The 23,756-nt window shown below is 35.3% G+C and overlaps 1 protein-coding gene across 1 annotated transcript in view; it reads right to left on the minus strand.

Moving 5' to 3' along the window:
* Nucleotides 1-13,442: 13,442 nt before the first annotated feature.
* LOC5569806 overlaps nucleotides 13,443-23,756 on the minus strand; it is a 31,095-nt gene continuing 20,781 nt past the window's right edge. The window contains exon 4 of the mRNA XM_011495103.2: nucleotides 13,443-13,933. Coding sequence (XP_011493405.1) covers nucleotides 13,632-13,933 — 302 coding nt within the window. The 3' untranslated portion in view covers nucleotides 13,443-13,631. The remainder of the gene's footprint in view (nucleotides 13,934-23,756) is intronic.

Here is a 23,756-nt window from a genome sequence, read left to right on the forward strand (position 1 = left end):
TACCTACCATATACCTTGTTGACTACAGGCATATTGCAGAGTTCCATCTCTGATGGTATTGGACAATACTTCTCCAGTTGTCCCGAACGTTTAGGGTAGCCGGGTCCTCATCCGCTTCATACTCGTAGCTTAGCGTACTTTACTTTATGTAATAGCTCATTCTATTCAACAGCATCTTGACCGGATCATGATTTCTCCATTTTCCAACGATATTCGTTATTGGGTGCTGTATGGTATTGGGGGATATCTCTAGTCTTTCGTGCATTAAAAAAAAAACATACATCTAGGATTCTTTCAAAAACTTTTCCTTTAAATTTTTAAGGTTTAGAAAAATTGTAAATACACTTTTGAGGTCGCCCACCCCCTAATGAAAATCCCGGCTACGCCATTGTGTCTAACCATTACCGTGGATTAATCGTGAGTATAATTTCAAAATGATTGCTTTTCTCTATCAGTCTATTGTTTCAACAATCACATGATGGGGCTAGATGATTCATTCCGATAAGATGATCACCCCATCTCGGTCGATTACTGAGTAATTTGGTAAAATAAATACCCATACTGGCATTAATTGCTGAAAAGGAATTCTCTGCCTTTTTTGCCGACGACGTTCTTCCAATCCCTCATATGATTCACGAGTCTATATGGCCCTTCGTCGGTATTTGTTTGTTTGTTTTGAAATATATGGAAAAGAGACAATACCACGCGATTCGCGGAAATTAATTAAGATTCCTATATTTGCGTATGACCTAGGGACCCGCGACGTCAATCGGATACGTCGAAACGTGTTTCTACCGGCAAGGGGAATTACTCATACGGTGACACGTGCTGGCGAAGGGCCTTCTAATTTAGGGGAGGTGGTGGTAAAATGAACAAGGTGGTAAGTTCATCTTCCATCTAGATGATTTCATAGAAAATACCTATGAATAAATGAAATCCAAATTTAGTACAATACCACTTAAATCCACTAGAGTTTGTATCCTTTGACAGATACGCGTATTTCAAGCTCAACTCTAAGGCCGTCTTCAGTGTCATGTACTAGACTCGAGTCCAGTACCGGATACTAAAGACGGTCGTACAGTTGAGGTCAAAATATGCGTACAGTCAGGTCTCTTATTACACCCGAATCTGTTTTTGCACGGATTTTTCTTACACGGCCGTGCAAAAAAAGTTTCCATATAAAATGTTTTGCCAAAACCTTATTTTTACATGAAACGTCGAGAAATGGTGTTACTTTTTTTACACGGTTTTTGAAATTTTGAACTGAAAACTTTTTTTGCACGGTACGCATCCCCCGTGCAAAAACAGAATCGGGTGTAGACACATGGTTGGGGGGCGTTATAGGAATCCGCGTCATAGGAGATCCAGAGCTTGTGGGATTTCATCACTTTGGGGGTGTTGTTGAGTATCTCGTATGCCATAGCACAGTACTGTCTGCGGCAAAGTTTCAGTGCTAAGTGTTATCTACCTTTAGGAGTTGAGGTCATCCTTTTAGATGAGAACTTGGCCGGTAGGAGCGCTTGTTCTGACTTGCACTATATGAACTGCAACATTTGTAACATTATATCTCTAGAACCTGATGTATTGGAAGGTTGGTGTCTTCGGATGAGTTGTGCAGTTGCTCAAGGGGTGACATGCGTTGGCCATTCTGTTACGGCATTAGGCCACCAGGCGGCGCTACCCAAGCAGAAGAAAATATCTATTGAATACCAAACTAAAGTATTTCATACCAGATAATTTCCAATACTTACAACCTGAATCGGATATGAATGATCACTACATAAGAGGTAAAATACCTCAAATAATACCTTCTGCATAAGCTACAAATACCAAGCTGATAATTAGATCAGGTATTGTAATACCTAAATACTACATGATGGATTTCCATGTACAAGTGAAATAGTAGTTCAGTACCTCCAGCAGTCATCAATACCTATCGAATACCAAAATAAAGTATTTTCAATTGTTTTGAACATTTTTTTCCAATACCATTATAATACCAAAGTGAGGTATATACAACTGAACAATACCTAATTATGGTATGATACCAAAACATGATATGCATATGTTCATTCATTTATTAAGTTAACATCTAACATTACACTGAATCAACAATTTCACGCCACAATACTCGGTTCGTGGCCGCATCTCTCCATTCTTGGTTCTGCCAAATCTTGATCCGCCCACCTAGCTCGCTGCGCTCCACGCCTTCTTGTACCAACCGGATCCGAAGCTAATACCATCTTTGCTGGGTTGCTGTCCGGCATTCTTGCAACATGCCCTGCCCATCGTTTTGAGGATAGCTCAGGAGCATAACCACTTAGAAAGATAGCGTATCCGCCAAAGTTGTTCATTAGCTTAAGGACTATCATTATTTGATCCTTGAAATTCGAAATTTCGCTACTAGGCAGCGCTAGTGAGCATGAAAATTTTGTTGCTTCGCTTGGTGTCAAAGTCTCCAGTCTGTTGGTTAACATAATGATAGTCCTTGACACAATTTTTTTAATGGTCTTGATCCTGGCAGAACCGCAAAACGAAAGTTTCATTCCCACAAGCGCCACCTGGAAGATAAATCTCGAATCTCTTAGTTAGAACAATGATAGCCCATAAGCTACTTTGTCGAATACGCCATCTCTATTAGTGGCCAGAATCCTGAGATATTCGCAAAACAAAATGTTCATGCTATCGAACCTCTTGACTAGAATAATGGTAGCCCTTGAGCTACTGAACAACTTTGCCGAAGATGCAATCTTTCTAAGTGGCCAGGATCCCAAGTTTTCAAAAGTTTCATGCTCACTAGCGCTGTCTGGCGAACAAATTTCGAATTTCATGTCTCAAAAAATGATAATCCTAGAGCTAATGAACAACTTTGGCGAAGACACCATCTTCATAAGTGGTCAGGATCCTGAGATAACCACAAAAAATGATTCATGCCCACTAGCGCTGCCTAGTGGCAAAATTTTGAACCTCATGGCTTTTATAATGATAGCGCTTGATCTACTGAACAATTTTGGCAAAGATATTTTGCTAGAGACGAACCAGCCAAGGGCTGAAAGTCTCGATAATAAAGACAATTCATTCATTCAATTCAAAGATGTCTTCTTCTTAAATGGTCAGGATCCTGAGATATCCGTAAAACAAAAGTTTCATGCTCACTAACGCCGCCTAATGACAAAGTTCCGAATTTCGTGGCTCAAATAATAATAGTCATTGAGCTACTGATCAACTTAACCGAAGACGCCATCTTTCTAAGTGGTCAGGATCATGATATATCCAATAAACAGCTACACAAACTAAACAACAATTCTTCTAAAACAGTGATGTCAGCCACATGATCATATGCGTTTCGGCCGACTGTATGGCATGCAACTCTTCCTTCAAGTTTAGTGAACATTCAGTTTCGTTATCTTTAAAATTTATTGGTATTTGCATATAACACCTCCATATAATTGACTCTTCTGATAACCATCGAGCAGTGTTGCCGTCTATTATCAGTGTTCGATAGCAAGACTGGTTCCGTGGGTGTGAACCTCCCGAAATTCTCAACGCAGCGCAATCCTGGGGTACCTCGCGGGGATGGAGTCGTTGGCAGCCAACACGTTTGGAAAGTGGGCAGTTTATCACCGTTTTCGTGGTCTTTCGGCGTAGCACAATAGAAATAGGGTTTTTATTTTAAACATACACCGTACTATAACTATTATTTATTTAACTAAACTTCTTAAACTAGTTACATAATTACTTTAAATTAAATTGAAGATAACGTATTCGACGCGACTGACCGGATTGCAAATTTCTAAAGCACTAATAAATTGGGCAATTTGGGGTTTCGCAAAAGGCCAGTCTATTGTATAATAAAAAAAATCTTCTTCTCGCACATTCCCGCGCAAGCGAGAAACCCAACGATCGCTGTAAGTGGTAACGATCGGTAGCAAACATTGGTAGCTAATGATCGAGGGGATGCTCAATGCAGCTTACCTTGAACTTCGACAATCAGAATATGAAATTTTCAATGGCCATTTTGGAAAGTTCTCAACTCATGCTTCAACTTTGCCGAATATCTTGAATTTCCACGTTTAGACGTTGCATTTTTCAAAAACATAATTATAACCTGATTCTTTTTATGACCCCCCCCCCCCCATAACGGTCGTAAAAAGAGGTTGGAGTGTAATAGGCTGCCCTTCTCCAGTATCAACCCTGAGGCTAAATAAGAGTGGGATTATAAGAATGTCGTAATTTAGTTTTAATTTTCACCTTTTCGCGTTATACGTTTTACGCAGTGTTTTCTGTGCTTTTCACCTTTGACGACTTTCAATAGATACCGGTTTGGTTTTTTTCGCTGATGGTCTTTTTCGTGCTGAGATTGCACAAAGCTTAATCCTGCCAAGTTTAGGTAGTGGCAACGGTTAGGATAGCTCAGATCAATCAGCCTCGTGCGTGCATGCTCGGTAATAAAGCAATCGTTGCTACACTCATTTCTCAGTTAACAACCAGAGATGCATATGAGGAATCAATCGATGTTTCTGTTGGTTACTTGGATAGGAAATACGTCTATTGTTCGGTTTTATACATGATGAACCATCCCCAACGGATGATTTCAGACGAGTTGTCGTACACTGTGTAGCTTTCCACTGATTAAGAGCTGTTATACAAATGCTCATCACATCAAAATCAGATATCAATTTGAGAGGCTTAAATCCGATGAAATACTTGAGTAGCACAGACCTTGGATTACTGAATATAGGCAATCGCCCAACTTTCATTATATCTACTAGAGAAGAAGTGTTAGACATAACGCTCTGCTCGAACAGAATCAGTCACGAGTTGACGAATTGGCATGTATCAGATGAGGAATCATTATCTGATCATCGCTACATCTTCTTTGAACATTCGAATGTAACTTCGCCGACTTTGCGTTTTAGGAATCCCCGGTCAACGAACTGGGAACTCTATATTGAATTGGTTGCGACCAAATTTCATTGATATTCTCCGTCCATTGAAAATCCAAGTGATCTGGATGATGCCGTTGATACTACAAAATCCCACATTATGGAAGCTTTTGAAGAAGCATGTCCTCTGGGGTGGAATTCCGATCTGACTAGACTCAGGAAACAATGTAGAAGGAGTTGGAACAGACGCCGCACAGTGGGACGAAACTGAAAATTGATGGTCAAAACCTCTTAGAGGCGTTATAGCCCATAGGTGTCTTCAGGACATTGTTTTGAATTGTCATCCCGAGTAATAATGGAAAATAATTTTTAAATTATACTGAATAGGGCACCCGAGAAAAAAAAAATTGAAATAATTTTTTTAGGGAGATCATCATATCAGCAATGTTTTAGATCTTTTTATTTTGAACAACTTTGCTGAACGTACTTGATATATTTGACTTCATTTTCACGATGATATGTTTAAATTTTACGATTTTTACCATAAATATTAGTTTTTTGACCATTTCTATGATCAATGTGCAATTTATGAACATGACATGTTCTACAACATTTTATATATTACAAAAATACACAACTTTGTCCAACATACCAAAGCTGTGAATTCATCACATCGGAAGATATACTGAAATTAAGGTAAAATTTATATAATTTTCGACCATTTTTCTAGGTAAGTTTCTCTTGAATCGGCACTTTTCGGCAGCCATATTTAATATGCTTTGATGCCTTATTATATAAGTTGAAGCCCCATGGCGAAAGAATGATCGGGTCTCACAGGGCACATTGATTTCAACCATTTTTTTTGACGAGCTCGCCGAGTGCTCGCCCAAAAATTTTTTTTTCAAAAAAATATTTTTTTCTCGGGTGCCCTATTCAGTATAATTTAAAAAATATTTTTCATTATTACTCGGGATGACAATTCAAAACAATGTCCCGAAGAAACTTATGGCCTAAAACGCCTCTAAGAGGTTTTGACCGTCAATTTTCAGTTTCGTCCCACTGTGCTCCGTTCAGCTGGATCAGAGTCGTTCAAGTCGGCTCGCAAGGCTTCCAAGAAGGCTCTTCGTTCTGCTGAACGATCCGGCTGGGAAAACCTTTGTACAAATGTTTCCAGTTTGAGTGAAGTTAGTCGGCTGAACAAAATCCTTGCGAAAACTAAGGATTTCCAAGTGATTGAAATTCGCTTACCTAATGGTGACCTCACTTCTTCTGACGAAGAAGTTTTAGAATGCTTATTCAATACACACTTCCCCGGATGTGTGGACTTAGCATCTACGGATGCACCAAATGTCTTTTCATGTAGTTACGAGTCTCTGGCCTCGGCTCACAGTATCATAACTACTGAATCGGTTCAATGGACACTTAATAGTTTTGCTTCTTTCAAATCTTCAGGAGCGGTTGGGATTTATCCTGCTTTGCTCCAAAAGGGATTTGAGTTTATTGAACATGTTTTGAAAAAGCTACTTGTAAGCAGTTTTGCTACCGGGTACATTCCCAGATCCTGGCGTGATATTACTGTAAAGTTTATCCCGAAAGGAGGACGTGCGTCGTATGAAGAAGCGAAAAGTTTTAGACCATTCTGTTTAACCTCTTTTCTTCTGAAATGTCTAGAACGCATTATCGATCATCTCATCCGTGATGTTTATTTGGCAAACATGTTTCTTCATGTGTATCAACATGCTTACCAATCTGGAAAGTTCACAGTGACTCTTTTACTCAAAGTTGTATACGATATTCAAAAAGCATACGCTCAGAAGCAATCCTGCTTGGGTGCATTCTAGGATATTGAGGGTACCTTTGATAACGTGTCTTTCGATGCCATATTGCACGAAACCATGGGCTGACTACAATGATTACCAATTGAATTCACCAAATGCTCAAAAACCGACATCTCTTCTCGACATTGCGTCAAGCTGTGATTCGGGAATTGAGTGTTTGCGGATGCTCCCCACTTTTGTGGAATCTCACAGCAGATTGAGGCAACTCAATAATAGTGGTTTTCCAACTTATGGATTTACCGACGACTACCGGGTACCCCCGTTGGTTTGACAACATTTAATCTGAACACATAATAGTGATACATTTGTTTACAAACCTCCAAGTAAAAGGAAACGATCTAATTTTTCATCTTTTCAAAATGATACTCGTTCTTCAAAATTGTTTGAACAAAATTTTCCACCTCTGAACATTGCGTCAAGTTCAAAAAATATTCCCGGATTCCAGAAAATAAATGATAATAAAGATACAAATAATGATAACAATATTTCAGACAGTGAAAAGAATGATTTTTCCAGTTTAATTTTAATAAAGAAAATTTTACCCTTTCTTGTAAATCTTTTTGAAAAACTTAACTCAAAAACAAACTTAACCCTTTTTGTCTTTTTTTATTTTCGTAATGGATATTCAAAACTTTGAAGGTTTGAAAATTTTGCAATGGAATTGTCATAGTATCTTACCAAAAATTGATAGGCTTAAAACCATGTTGATAAATTATGATTTAGAAATATTTTGCTTGAATGAGACTTGGCTCACCGAGGATATATTTTTTCGTGTTCCATCATATCATGTGGTTCGTCATGATAGAAATGTACCATTTGGAGGAGTGTTAATTGGTATCCGTGATAATATTGAATTTAAATATTTGGATATACCACTTAATACAAATATTGAATTTATTGCTATTGCCGTCAAATATGATGGTTTTGAATTTTCAATTTTATGTATGTATATTCCTCCAAATGTATCTTTTTCATTATCCGAAATTAAAAATATTTTGGAAAATGTGCCTACTCCTTTTTATATTCTTGGTGATTTCAATGCACATAATTTTGCATGGGGGAGTGATAAAATTGAAAGTAGAGGTTCATTAATAATGGATCTGATAGATGAATTAAATTTAAATGTTTTGAATGATGGATCATTCACAAGAATTGCAGTTCCTCCGGCTCATAATTCAGCTATTGATTTATCATTTTGTTCCAGTAATTTGTATTTTATTTCGTCCTGGAAAACAATTAATGATCCCAACGGTAGTGATCATTTACCCATACTTATTCAAATGCATGGTTCTAAAAGTAAATCTAAAATTTCTTCAATAAATTCCCCTGACTTGTGTAGAAATGTTGACTGGATTATATTTTCTGATTTAGTTTCATTTTCTTTAATACATTTTGATTATTCTACAACTGCACTTGAAAATTATAAAATGTTCTTAAAGCTTCTAACAGAAGCATTATTTAAATCACAAACGAAAAAACATACTTCTAAATCTTCTGATAAAATACGTCCGACATTTTGGTGGGATAATGATTGTTCATTAGCTTTAAAAAATAAATCTGAGGCATTTAAGAACTTTCGAAGATTTGGATCTAGAGAATATTATTTTTTATATTGCAAAGCTGAAGCACAATTTACTAGAATTACCAAATTTAAAAAAATAAATTATTGGAAAAATTTTGTTCAAAATCTTGATAGAGAATCTTCATTATCCACTTTATGGAGAGTTGCAAAAAATTTGAGAAATTATGAATTTTCCACTCAACCTATTTTAGAATATTCTATAGATTGAATAGAAAAATTTGCATCAAAAATTTGTCCTAACTTCGTTCCTCAAAATATAAATTTCAAAACTCGTCAAACATTCAATTATTTTCCTGAACTAAGTACATTATTTTCATTGGAAGAAATGAATTTGGCTTTATCTGTGACTCATAGTACTTCTCCGGGAATTGATAGAATAAAATTTATTGTATTGCAAAATTTACCATTTGAAGGCAAAATGCATTTTCTTTCTCTATATAATTCTTTTCTTCTTCAAAATATATTCCCACCAGAATGGCGTTTTGTTAAAGTTATTAGTTTATTGAAGCCAGGCAAAAATCCTTCTTTGGCTGACAGTCGAAGGCCTATAAGTTTATTATCATGTGTACGTAAACTCATGGAGAGAATGATTTTGAATCGTCTTGAATTATGGGCTGAGAGGAATAACATTTTATCTTCATCACAATATGGTTTTAGGAAAGGTTGTGGTACTCGTGATTGTACTGCTCTTTTAGCATCTCAAATTCACCTCTCTTTTAATAGGAAACAAGACATGGTCTCCACCTTTCTTGATGTTTCTGGTGCATATGATTCTGTTCTTATTGATTTATTATATGAAAAAATGATAAATTTCAAAATTCCAATTGTTTTATCAAATTTTATATGTAATTTATTTTCTTTCAAAATCATGAACTTTTTTCACAATGGATCTTCTAAAATGGTTCGTTATAGCTATTTTGGTCTACCTCAAGGATCTCGTTTAAGTCCTTTTTTATATAATTTATTTACAAGTGATTTAGCATCTATTATACCAAATGGTTGTTATTTTTATCAATTCGCTGATGATAAGGTTGTATCTATCAGTGGTAAAAATAGAGAAGTGATTCGTCATTATATGCAATGTGCACTAGACAATATTTGTAATTGGGCACATAATAATAGTTTTACTTTTTCAGTAGCAAAAACAAAATTTATAATTTTTTCACGCAAACACTCTTTTCATAATATTCATTTATATTTTAATAATATTGAAATTGAACAAGTTGACGAATACAAATATCTTGGTATATGGTACGATTCTAAATTAACGTGGAAATATCATATTCAATATATTCAAAAAACATGTTCAAAAAGAATAAATTTTCTTAAAACAATTACTGGTACTTGGTGGGGAGCTCATCCTTCTGATCTAATAACACTTTATGTAACTACAATACGTTCTGTTCTAGAATATGGTTGTTTTACTTTTGGAAATACTGCTTCCACACATTTTTCCAAAATTGAGAAAATTCAATATCGTTGTTTGAGAATTTGTTTGAAACTAATGAATTCCACTCACACAAAGTCAGTGGAAGTTTTAGCAGGAATTGTTCCGTTGAAAATTAGATTTCATGAATTGAATTGTAAATATATTATTAAATGTATTTCGAATAACCACCCAATAATTACAATTTTAAAATCTTTAGCTGAAATTAATCCAACATGCAAAATTTTAGATTCTTTCAATCATTGTATAAATCAAAATATTATAGTTAATTCTTCAAACATGTTTTATAAACATGAAATTGAAATTCATTCGCTGCAACCTATAATTGATTTATCTTTACATGAAGAATTGAAACAAATTTCATGTCATGACTATGTTTTTTTAATCGTAAATTTGTTGGAGTAAGTTCTGATCAGTTTTATTTTACAGATGGATCTTTAATTAATGATATTGCAAGATTCGGGGTGTACAATCATTTTATAGCACATTTTTTTAAATTACAATCTCCCTGTTCCATTTATGTTGCTGAATTAACTGCATTATATTTTACATGTAGTTTGATAAAAACTTGTTCACCAAATATATTTTTTATTTGCTCTGATAGCTATAGTTGCCTTAAAGCCATTAGCTCAGTGAATTTTCATATTACAACTCATTATCTAATTCTAATGATAAAACAATTATTATTTGAACTAAATTTACTAGGCTTCATTATAAAATTTGTATGAGTTCTAGCTCATTCAAAAATTTATGGTAATGAACAAGCTGATTCATTAGCTAAATTGGGTGTTCGCTGTGGTATTATATATAATCGTAATATTTCTACATTTGAATATTATTCAAAATTAAAAAGATCTTCCTTATTGAATTGGCAAGCATCTTGGGATTCAAGTGATAAAGGACGTTGGTGTCATTCTATTCTTCCAAAAGTTTGTCTAAATCCATGGTTCAAAAATTTATCAGTTAGCAGAAATTTTATTTGTAGTATTTCAAGACTAATTTCAAATCATTATAATTGTAACAGTCATTTATATCGCATTAACATAAATGATTTAAGGGGGGTCTGTAGCCTTGAGGTTACGCTTCCGCTTCATAAGCGGAAGGTCATGGGTTCGATTCCCAGCCCCTCCACAAAAAACCCGTCCAGCCACCAGAAGACGCCTCACGGAGCACATCCATCCTCCGTCAGTATCAGATGGTGACTGAGACAAACTGATCCTCTTCGCAGGCAGCTAGCCTCACTAGTAGCAGAGCTCTCTCCTACCTGCTCGGTGTGAGAGTAAAAGAGTAGGAGAGAGTGAAACTAGATGTAAATATAGATAAGTTGAAAATAGATCTGTATCGATAAAGCAGCTACAGATCAACTGAGTCCGGCACAGTAGTGGCCACGAGCACGGAGTGCCTTATAATAATAATAATAATAAAAAAAAAAAACATAAATGATTCCAATTTATGCGATTGTGGGGCATTTTATGAAGATATTGATCACATAATTTTTCATTGTACAAGATTCATTGTACCAAGAAATACATTTTTGAAACAAATTCAAAATTTAGGTAGTCCCACTCCAATATCAGTTCGAGATATTTTAGGAAATATGCATCTCTCAATTTTGAAACTTTTATTTAAATTTTTGAATGACATCTCCTATTATGTATGATTTTGTTTTATCCTTTTTCGTATGTTTCTTTTCAGATTTGAAGAGTAGTTTACTATGTGTGGTATGCTAATAATTATGGACATCTTCACGGACCTCTCAATCTTTCAAGAACCTGGCTCTGCTATGGATCAATGCCGATTGAGCCTTTTATTTTTAAGATTGTTTATTTAGTAATGTTTTTTTGAAAAGATAAAGAGGTTTTATGCCTTTTTGAGAAAGATTTCAGTAAGAAATCACTCGAAGGGGCTTTTCCCTCTTTCAAAATTTCAAGTTAAAAATAAATAAATAAATAAATAATAAATCTGTACCCCGCTAATTTGCACATCGTTCAGATTAAAAATGGTTCAAACGTCATTTAGCTCATGGAACGGAGTGAAGTGGATGGAACGCTGTGGAACGGAACGCAGAATCAAAACAAAACAGTGGAAGAGGTAACCAGAAACACGTTTCTAGGGTGACTAGATGTTCAAATTAAAAATGAACCCCGATGGTTTGCATGAGGTACCGTTCAAATTAGCGGGGGTGCACGGTATTCCAATTTCGAAGTGCTGGGTGAAGCTTCAGATAAATTCTTGGGCGGCAGCTTAGCACAGGCAATATTCGAATAGTTTTGAGTCGTGTCGTCAAACAGGATTGTACATTGCTGAGCCATCTCCGAACGTGGTGAAGTATTTAACAAATCTGTCAAAGCAGAATTGCAGTCTCTTGGTCAGAGCGTTGACTAGACACTGCCGACAGTGATTCCGATAATGATTTTTATTATCATCTGATACGTAACTGTTCAGTTTTCGCGCAACTGCGATTCCGATTACTTGGTAAACACTTATTGAGTGAAACTGATTTCAGAGACCTGAATCTTCAGGACCTTCTGTTATTTTTAACCCTTTTGGTAATCTCTCTTTACGTTCATGCATTTTACAGTGCCTTTTTTTTTTTTTTTTTGAACCCATTGTGGTATGGAGCTACATGCTCTCTTTTCGCTTATACGATTTTCCCTATTACGATTTCCTTCCATCTTTCCCTTTCCTTTCCTTTCCCATTGAGTAATAATGAACCAGGCTCAAATATGGCGACCACCCAATTGACGGGAAACATGCCTTTTGAGCCGGCCTTCTTATACCTGATTAATTTTCACCGCTGAGAAATAATAAGTATTGCACTCAATTAAAATAAATCACAATAAATGTAATTCAATTTTTTGAATCATTGAAAATGGTACAGATTTATTCTTAAAATAGTTTGAAACAATCAGTTTTACTGAAAAACTTATTCTACAAACTTGTAAGAATGGAGTACTGTAACTGTGTCCTGAGATACAATGCTTGAACACCGTTCAAGATTTTTCGTTTGTAAAGAAATGAAAGAGTAGGTAATTATTGAGACATCTGATTTGAAAACGGTCTTCGACAAAGTTTTGTAGTATAAGCATAGTACTATTCCTCAATGGCACGTGGGCAACAGTTATAACGATTGAACATTTGCTTGGTTTTCCCATAGTATTTCCCATACAAACTTCGAAGAAATTGTGCAATCTCAGTTTTCATTCAAATGAGTTCAATGAAGACACTCATAATCTGAACTAGAATCGAATTGGCGGTGTGGAGCAAAGACGATATTTTCAACCTTAATAGCAGTGTTATTCTAAATTTAAAAAAATGGTTTTTAAAAGGTTACAATCATTCATAGTTGAATGTTTGGATAGGCAATCAAAATTATTTAATATATGTTTTGGATACTCATTTGGTTTAACGTTCATGTTATACCATCAACTATTCATTTTACCCGCATAGTGTAGGTAAAACGAACATTTATAACAGTTTTTTGTCAATGATAAAATATATGTAAAAATTTCTTTATTTCAATTTGAATTCGTGTCGCTGCTTTAAAAAGTAAATCTTATCATGAGGTTTTGCAAGAAACCCCACAAATTCATAGTTTTCCCGTTAAAGACAAGGTTAAATCCTTAAGGTGTTCATTTTGTCATCACTTCCCCTACTAACTTAACAAGTCAAAAGCCGGTGACACACCATTTGTATACTTATATATAGATAAAATCCATTTTATTACAGTCTCCAGCCACCCAGCAGGCAGGTGAAAAACTTACAGCCTAATCATTCATACAGGTAGCAAACTATCAGTAGCTTTACAGTTGACGGGTCAGTCAGTCCGCAACTCTCCTCGACATACCCTTTGCCCTTCGCTCATCGATCTTCACCCTTTACTCGGGGAAGATCTCGCTCAACTCGGCGTCCTTCACCAGGCTGTTTGCCAGTTCGGTGAACTTGATGGAGAGATTCTCCTCGAAGGAGGGCTTCACCTCGTCCAGCAGCACCATCGGGTTCTCGTTGATGGCGTCGTTGCCGACCTTCTCCAGCGTCGGGTCCCCGTTGAACAGATTGGACAGGTAGAAGCTGGCTTTGTCGAACTTGAGCCGCAGGTCGATCGGCCGGAAGCGAGCCAACTGCTTGCCGCCGACGTTCTCGCTGAAGTATTCCAGCTTCAGGATCGCCTTGGTGTCGTCTACAATTGCAAAAAAAAAAAGCGGAGAGGTGGAGAGGATGATTAATTAGATTGCATGCTGATTGTTGTTGATGTTGTTATACAACGAGTAGGAGAAGTGTAAACGAATTATAATAATTCAATAGACTAACGATAGCATGTGAATCAATAGGAAAGAATGCTTCTGAAATTCGTATTACACAATTACGAGAAAATATTTAACTGATTCAAACTCAGCAATTCCAATGAGCAGCAAAAATGAAATAAAAATATTTCCAAGGTACTTTTAATATTCTATGATTACAACAGCATATCAGTGTTATAGTTTGATAACCATGGAATTCTAACAAATAACATTCAAACATTGAAGAATATTATGCTCGGGATGGAAACCAGGGTAACTTCCCTTGTTTCTCGTCGTTAAATTAAGGGTTTTTGTATAACTTTGCGGTAATGAACCGTACAAGACTTGCTCAGATTTCCCCAAGAAGATCCCATTGAAATTCATAGAGAATTTTTCCACAACTGTGAAACCGGTTTTCATTAATAAGGGAGTATGTGCAACTCAATTATTGGGGATCCCGTGGCGTATCGAACTAACACGTTCGTTCACTTCACAAACGGATGGTTCTCTATCGGTTTTTCAACCTGTAGACGATCTGCTAATCGAGATGCAGTACGGAGGCCGGTACTTTGGGCAACACCCATTCATTACGATGAGCGAACAGTAATGTATGTAATGTAGTTCAATAAATATTCAACGAAAACGTGCAAATCTATCAGAGATTTCAGGAAAGCAGGTTTGAAGTGGCATCCAAACTACCAAGACAATGTCCAATAAATAATGTATTTAAAAGTAGATCACTAATTAAAACAGACAGTAATCATCAGACCCATAATTATACTGCTCACACTATTCCCCAGCAGAAATTTATAACAAAATGATAAGAAATGTTGTAACCTGGTTATAAATACAGGTAACTGGATTATCCGAGATTCGATTATCCGAATTTTTTGGATTATCCGAAGCATGTATTTTGATATTCTTGTTTTTCAGTTTTTATGCATAGTTTATTGCATTTGAGATAATTAAGTATTGCACTATACAATATGAATGGTTTAGTAGTTTTGAAAGTAGGTAGGAAATAGAGGGGGGTTGAAAAAGGGTTTTTTTGTGTATGCTGCTCAAAAAATTTTGTTTCCTCTTAAGACCCCTAATGTTTTTAGAAATAGTTTCTGGCTGCATTATTTATATGTCAATGAAAAAATATAATATTTATGTTCTTTTATCGTAGATTTTGATTTTTCTTTTAATGATTCGATTATCCGGAAAGTGATAAAAATCAATACTTCGGATTATTGAGTCCAACCTGTATAACATAATTAACAGCCAAAATAATCAAAAAGGAGAGCTCAATTTTTTATTTTGAATAACAAAGTAGCAGTAAATTATGCTATCACTAATTTCAACGTGTAACTAAATTTGCATCATTCTTTTTTTCTTTTTTTTTTTGATATTATGGTCAAAAATCACGAAAAAATTTCTAGACATGAATGTTTTGGCACGCTTCATAAAAATTTTATAGGAAAAATTTGTGATAACATTTTCAGAGTGTCTACTCATTTACAGAAATTCCCTGAGATTTCAGGTTTTCCAAGTTTTAAAAAAGAATTCTAGGTTAGAGAAATTCCCCAATACATATGAATAGTTAATTTAAGATGATTGAAAACTTTTTTTTATAAATGAAAGGTATCTTCGAAAATAAATTTATCTAGGAAAAAAAGATCAAAAAATTTGGTGATTTTTGTTGTTTGCCACGAAAATTAAGAATGTTTATCAGATGATCTGAGAGAGCCTTTAATCATTAAAGTCAGATATGAAAAAATAGTCGATGCGATCTTAAGAAAAACATATCCTTTCCCTTAGGATGCGATTCAGATGTATGGACTTCATTGACGTACCCATAATATTTTTCTGGAGAGCGTTAAGGATTTTTTTTCTTCGGAGAAATCAAGGCTGGTAATATGATCGTATTAGAAATAACCTATGTTATGAAAACTAAGAGAATGGAACAGGAACCACGAGATGAGAGTTTGATTGCTACGTGGAACAGACATTTTTCTATGCATAATTCTAAGGTCCTTCTTTTGGAATTTCTCATAACATTACGACAAGTATAGCAGCTCGATTTACTATAGATTTCTTTCACGTGTTACTCCGCAAGATCTCTTCAGAAGTTTGTTTTGAGATTTTTCACGTACTTTCTGAGTAATTTTTCCAAAAAAATTGTTTTACAGTAGTTTCCCGATTTTATCACTGCTCGTTTTAATATCGCTTCAATGTATCACTCTCGATTGAGGCACGGTTTTCTGTTAAATTTTATCACGCCAAAATAATTTTATGAAGTTCATACATTTTACATAGAAAAATAACCTCAAACAACCAACATATATTATAATTGACTCATCTTTTTCCTGCTTTTCGTTTCGTTCGACCTATTTCCGCAACATAAAGCTCAAATTTTGATAAAAATTATATGGCAGAAAATGCATTTTCATTATATCACGCATCGGTATATCACGCCAAAAATTTTCAGATCCGTGATATAATCGAGACATTACTGTATATATTTTCATTAATTCAATCTGGAATTTTCTTAGAGGTAACCACATCAGGAATCATCCATCCAAAAATTATTCCATTAATTTCTCTAGGACTTCCTCCAGCATTTTCGTTTAGAGCATCTTCAATAATTTATTCAGGAATCCTTCCATTTTTTATTTTTGAAAAATTTGCAAATCAATCTTCATATATTTTCTAGTCGTGCATCCAAATTTCAAGGAAAATATTTAGATTATTTTGGAAAAAAAAAGAAAAAAATTGCGTTGAATTCCGAAAGAAAATCCTGGACTAACCTCTGATGGAACTTGTGTGAGTTCTAAGTATGACTTCCTTGAATTATTTCGAGTATCTTTAAAAGACCTCTTAAATGTTTGATGAAATTCTTCCTAAAATATAAACAAATATTAGAATCTCCAAAAAAAAGTTCTACAAGACGTTGATTGAAGTAATTTGGACTGAGGAGATTGGGAAATTTTACAGAAAAAATATCAAAGAAATGCTGCTGTTCAACGGTAACAATATTTTGATGATATGTTGGAGAAATTCCAAAAGAAATTTCTGGAGGAACTTAATGAGGAATCCTAGAAACAAATTTATCGAGGAGTTCTTCGAGAAGTTAATAATAGATATCATCGAATAATGCCTGAAAAATTTTTGGAGCAATTATTGAAAGTAATCGTGGATGAATATTTGAAAAAAATCGGTCTAGGTATTATTTGGGATTTCGTGGAAAAGTTTCAGGACGAATAAACTTTTGTGGAAGCGTTAGAGCGCTCTAAGCTTTTTCGAACGAATCTTGAAGAAATTTCCTAAGCATCCATTGAAAACACGCAGGTAGCAGCCCTGAAAAGTTTTCTGAAAGTACTCAAGAAGAAATCATTGGAGAAATTATTAGAATTCCTGAAGACCTGAGATAAATAGCATTAAGAACTTGTGGAATAGTTGCCTAATAGGTTTTGTAAGTTTCTCTGGAGCCTCTAGAATTTTGCAACAAGTATTAATTTATTTTTTATAATAGGCGAAATAACAATTTTGTTTTTTTTTTAGTTTCAACTTATCAACTGCTCATGAACGACACCCAACTGGAACTGTACATGTTTTTACCAATTTAGCAATCTTAAGTACTGAATCCTTGTCTAAACATGTTTCATGCTAATTAATTTAAAATTGTTAAAATTACTGAACTAGCGTTTTGATATTGACGCAGCCGAAAAATTGTATGGTTGAGGAGTTTTTTTGGTCACAAAAACCACATATTCTACCATTTATTACTTTTGCAAAATAATTTCCCTGAGTGTAGCCAAAATTCCCCGAGAATTCTAGGTTTTTCCAGATTGAATAAAATTCCCTGATAATTCCAGGTTTTCCAGGTTTTCCAGATAAAAGACACCCTGATTTTTGTTATCAAACATGTCTGTCACAGATACAATGATAACAAATTTTGTTATCATTCAATTATCACTGATAACAAAATTTCAAAATGATAGCAGCGATAATGAAAGAGTTATCAATTTGATATCATTCAATTATTCGACTTTGCTCGGGTCTCTTAGTCTCGGTTATTACACACTCTGCTCTACATGTAATTCAAATATAAATGACCTTTAATAGTATGACCGCTGTATTTCATTATTTTGTGTCAATGCCAACACAGCAAAAAAATCTTAAATTTACATGGCACGTAAACTTATATGATAATCATGTTAAACGAGATATAATTGAATGTTCAACGATATATAATATAAACTGTCTCATTGCATTCAAAAATGTTTGCAATCTTGAGTGAAACTGAAACATTTCATGGTCTTGCATCCAACATTCGCCAATATTGCATGCTTTCTTGCATCTTGAAAGTGAAATTGAAAACAAGATCGCTCAGTTTACATGATTCCACGCTGAATATTCTGCCAAAAATAATGCACATGGGTGGATCGACGGCTTGTCATTCCATGTGCATTATATATGATTGAATTTTCAGCGGGAAAATCATGTAAACCGAGCCGTTTTGCAAGCAACATTCTTTGAGAGAAGACATTTCGCGTTCAATATTAAGGAATTTGGTAACAATGTTGGATAAAATAGATGTGTTTATGGGTTTTATTATTGAAGAATACATGCGAGATGGCTTTGCATGATTGAAACTAAAATAACGTTACGTGTAAATCTAAGATTTTTTTTGGTGTGCAGGGATACTTGACCCCATCCTATTTCCTCGGAATTCAAAACATCTTCATCACTAGTGAACTTGTGTAATACTTCGTCTATACGGCCATTTTTTTTTCAATTAATTAAAAAAATAAAATATGGTCCATACAATGCCAAGTAATAAGGAGCTGAAAAAAATCATTTCAATCGGTTAAGTATTATTGTAGATAGTTTTTCGAAGTTTTCAAGATCTTTATTTGGCCAGCATGTTTCCAAAACCTAAATGCTCATTACTCAAAAATAGCTGCACCGAATTGCTTTACTTTTTCACACCCTGAGTAGCCTGAGAAATTTACGTAGGTTATAGCTATGCGTCGGTTCCCCAAGGAATTTGGGAATATCTTCGGATTCAAATGATCAATTATCAATATCGACACAGATTCTAAAACTAGATGAGTTTTTTGAGAACTTGTAGAAAAAAAATTGCAAAAACATAAAAAAAAATCTATGGATGAAATCAACTGATAAATACTTTGACAAATTTTTAGTTTAATTTACTAAATCTAACGTGCATTCAGGGAATCATGCATTCCTAGCGATCTCACTTTTGATGGAAATGTGTAATAAGCTAGTTTTGCGATTCGGATCTAATTGACATTCCTAACATAATTGCAAAGGCACCCTCTCCACTAAATTTGGGATTGCTGAATTCATTTCTGTTTTCAGAACTGGATCATTTCACGTCCCACTATTTGGCTACAGGTCGTGAAAGATGTATAAAATACTGATGTTTAAAGTAAATTTATACTATAATTAAGAATCTTTGGGTTTAATCAATCCACCAAGCATGTAAAATGGAACTTGAAACTTTGATCAAAATTTCCCGATTCAATTTCGGTGTAATCGAATTTTTAACGGGCTTGCAGCATCCGTAGAAAATTTGTCGTTACTTTCATACGGCAAAATACAATACTTTTCCATATCATAAAAAAATACCGTTTAGTCATGAAAATATTACAAACTTCGTTTACTCGTATTCTATACTACCTCAACACTGGAAAAGAAATGAGCTTTGGCAGATAATGTCTGAAAATGGTTTTCCGGCGAAACTAATTAGGCAGATACGTGCTACGCTGGATGGTTCAAAATCAAGTGTTCGGATCGCAGACGAGGTGTCAACCTCGTTCGTGACGTTAGACGGTTTGAAGCAGAGAGACGCACTTTCGAATTTACTGTTCAACATTGCACTTGAGGGTGCTATTAGGAGATCTGGCGTGCAAAGAAATGGCACTATTATCACAAGGTCGCACATGCTCCTTGGCTTTGCGGACGATATAGACCTGATTGGAATCGATCGCAGGTCAGTGGAAGAGGCCTTCGTGCCTCTGAAGAGGGAGACAGCGAGGATAGGCCTGACCATCAATTCTGCCAAGACGAAGTACATGGTTGCAGGTAGAGATAGAGTCAGGCATGGTGGTGTAAGTGCTGAGGTAGTGTTTGATGGGGATGTGTTTGAAGTTGTTGAAGAATTTGTTTACCTTGGAACACTTGTGACATGTGACAACGACGTTTCCCGCGAAGTGAAAAGACGTGTTGCGGCTGCGAATAGGGCCTTTTACGGACTACGTAACCAGCTTAGGTCCCGCAGCTTTCAAACGGTAACAAAATTTGCCCTGTACATTGATTCTTCCGGTGGCTCTCTACGGGCACGAAGCGTGGACGTTGAAAGAGTCAGACCGGAAAGCTCTCGGTGTTTTCGAGCGTAAAGTGCTGCGGACAATACTCGGTGGGAAACTCGAAAATGGTGAGTGGCGCAGACGCATGAATCATGAGTTGTATCAAGTGTACAAAGATGCGAATATTATCAATCGTGTAAAATACGGCAGACTTCAGTGGGCTGGTCACTTAGTGCGAATGTCGGAAGAAAGAATTGCGAAAATAATATTCAGCATGGAACCAGGTAGAGGTCGGCGGCTTCGGGGAAGACCACGAATACGCTGGCTGTACGCAGTGGAAGAGAATCTGGCGACCCTAAACGTTCGGGGCAACTGGAGAAGTTTCGCCCAAGACCGACGAAGATGGAGCTCTACAATACGCCCAGCAATGGCGTGATGCTACGCTGTAGCCATCAAGGTATCAAGGTAGGTAGTACCTCAACACTGATTTCTATAGTAAAATAAGCACAAAAAATAGCTTACAAGCTGGTGAACTTGCATGCAAGTTGATTGCAAGCGATAAATAATGCATTTGAAATATTCAATATCACAAAACCCAGACGTGATATGACATTCTCGAAAATTACACTAAATTCAGCGACCGCAAGTTGATATAATATTTTTTTATAGCAGATGGGTTTGTCCTAAACTTGTTTAGTTTATAATCAGGGTTGTTTCCATTAATCATCGATTGACGCTGTTAACGTTCACGTTGTTGTAGATCAACGGTAATGCCGTAGTTGCGTTGATTTTTATGGTTGTTAGTGTCAACGTTAACGTGTTACGTTGAATCAACGTCAACGTATACCGCTAACACCATTGATTCTTCTTTAGCCTAGTGGTTAGAGCCCGCGGCTACAAAGCACAAGCCAAACGATATACGAATGCGAAAATGGCAACTTTGGCAAAAAAAACTCTCAGTTAATAACTGTGGAAGTGCTCATAAGAACACTAAGCTGAGAAGCAGGCTCTGTCCCAGTGAGGACGTTATGCAAAGAAGATATCTTGATAAATAAATGGTTTTTATACTGATGTCGTATTCATGGAAAATTTTAAAAAAAACATGACATGTGTAAAGCAAACCCAGACAACCAAAATGTACGTATAAAACAATCACCTTTTGCGTTAAACGATTCTTATATGTTCAAAGTATTACGTATAATATGTTGTTAAAAAGCCTTATGCGTTCAAAACTGGTGGCGATGACGACCATGAGCACAATTAATTCAAATCTAGATAAAGATTACATGAAGATTCATCATGGAAATTCGAAGTATGAATGAATATCACCCCAGAAGCGTTTTAGCTGTCAAAACATTCACAGCGAAAACCAAATTATCAGTCAGCAAAACAATTGGCGTGTGCTGTCTCTAAACACCCTCTAATACCCAAATTTTAATTTTCGATCTTAATATCATTTTTCGTTATCTAAAATCGTTCTAAACACGTTTTGAGTAATGATTTATTTTTATTTGCAAATTTATGAGTTTTGGTTTTTGATTTTTATAATTTTTATTTTTGAACATCCCTATTCTTTTTCATTTTTTTCCTCTCCTGATCACTGATTTTTGGCAATAATGAAAATTCAAATTTTTACGGTACTTTTGAAAATATTAAATTTTTAATTTTTTCTGGAGCATATTTTATTTTCCGTGTAACTAACGGAAAAACTGGTTTGGAATTATTTCCATACCATCAGGCTCTTCTTCTATGATAGTTTGATTGTATGAAAATATTAAACAAACGATTTTTTATATTACACGTTAAATTAACCCCAGGCATTTGTAGGTTATATTAAAATACTATTTTTCAAACAATTTTCAAAAATCCAAAAAAGTTTCATAAAAAACTTTTCTTATATGCGTGTTATGAGTCAAGGTTTAAGCCAAAAACAAAATCATTTTGATTTCCGAGCTACGAAAAAATAAATTGCAAAGTATCCCCCGTCTAAAGGCGGGTTTGGGTATTAGAGGGTTAAGCAACAATTTGTGGCATTTGTTGTAGTCCCTTTCGCAGGAAATTTTTCCTCACAAAAATGGAATTTAGGGTCTATTTTGTAAATCGAGCTGATTTATGTGACTCTTTTACAGTCACTGTCGAACATAGTGTCGTAACCCTTCATGTTTTTCACCAGCACAAATTAAACACGGAGACATCTGATATCTCCGGAACAAATTTTCGTTACTGAAAAACGCGCCCAACTACACTAACGTCCGCCAACAGAATCATGGGATTACAATATCCCTCTCCTGTACTCCAATATTTTCCATTGGCCTTTTATCTACTACAATATCCCTCTCCTGTACTCCAAGCTTTACTCTATCTTGTTTGGTAAGTTAGATAATTTCAAAATTAATACCTTATTCCTTAAACTCTAGTAGTCATCCTTGTACCAGTATTTGCAAGACTTGCATATAACTATTCGAAGAATGTACTACTTGGTAAATTCGATGTACTAAATTACCATTTAGTCTAACCGATCTTTTTTAAATTCAATCCAATTGCAATCTAAACTTTTCCAAATCTAATCCGAATAAAATCCAAATCAAAATCCAATCCAAATCAAAACCCAAATCCAAATCCAATTCCAATTTGAAACCCAATCTAATTCTAAATCCAACCCAATCCAAACCCAATCCAAATTCAATCCAATCCAAATGCAATTGAAATCCAATCCAAATCTAATCCGAATCTAATTCAATCCAATTCCAATATAAACTAATCCAAATCCAATCCAATCCAAATCTAATCCAAAACCAATCCAAATCCAATCCAAAACCAATCCAAATCCAATCCGAATCCAATCCAAATCCAATCCAAATCCAATCCAAATCCAATCCAAATCCAATCCAAATCCTATCCAAATTCAATCCAAATTCAGTCCAAATCCAGTCCAAATCCAGTTCCAATATAAACAAATCCAAATCCAATCCAAATTTGTTCCAAATTCAATCCAAATCTAATCCAATTCAATCCAATCCAAATCCAATCCAAAACCAATCCAAATCCAATCCAAATCCAATCAAGTCCAAGCTTTATCCAATGCTTAACCAAATTTTCTAGAAATCCAATCCAAAACAAATCAAGTCCAATCCAAATTCAGTCTCTAGCAACTGCCTTTGTTAACCTAGAGGATCTTTCGATTCGGAATCCTCGTTTTTTTTTCAATTCAATTTTCTTTCGTCCATATTTTCGTTTTTTTTTTTTTCAAGTCGCAGACGTAAGTTTAATATTTATCCTCGGAGACCTCTCGCTCCGGCTCTTACTTTTTATACCAATGGAGGAGAGGTCTCCAGTTTTAAAAACATTTTTTTTCCGTAGAGACCTCTCGCTCTACTAATTCACCAAGATATTTTTTTTC

The sequence above is a fragment of the Aedes aegypti genome, chromosome 2, assembly GCF_002204515.2.
Source record: "Aedes aegypti strain LVP_AGWG chromosome 2, AaegL5.0 Primary Assembly, whole genome shotgun sequence".
Lineage (NCBI taxonomy): Eukaryota > Metazoa > Arthropoda > Insecta > Diptera > Culicidae > Aedes > Aedes aegypti.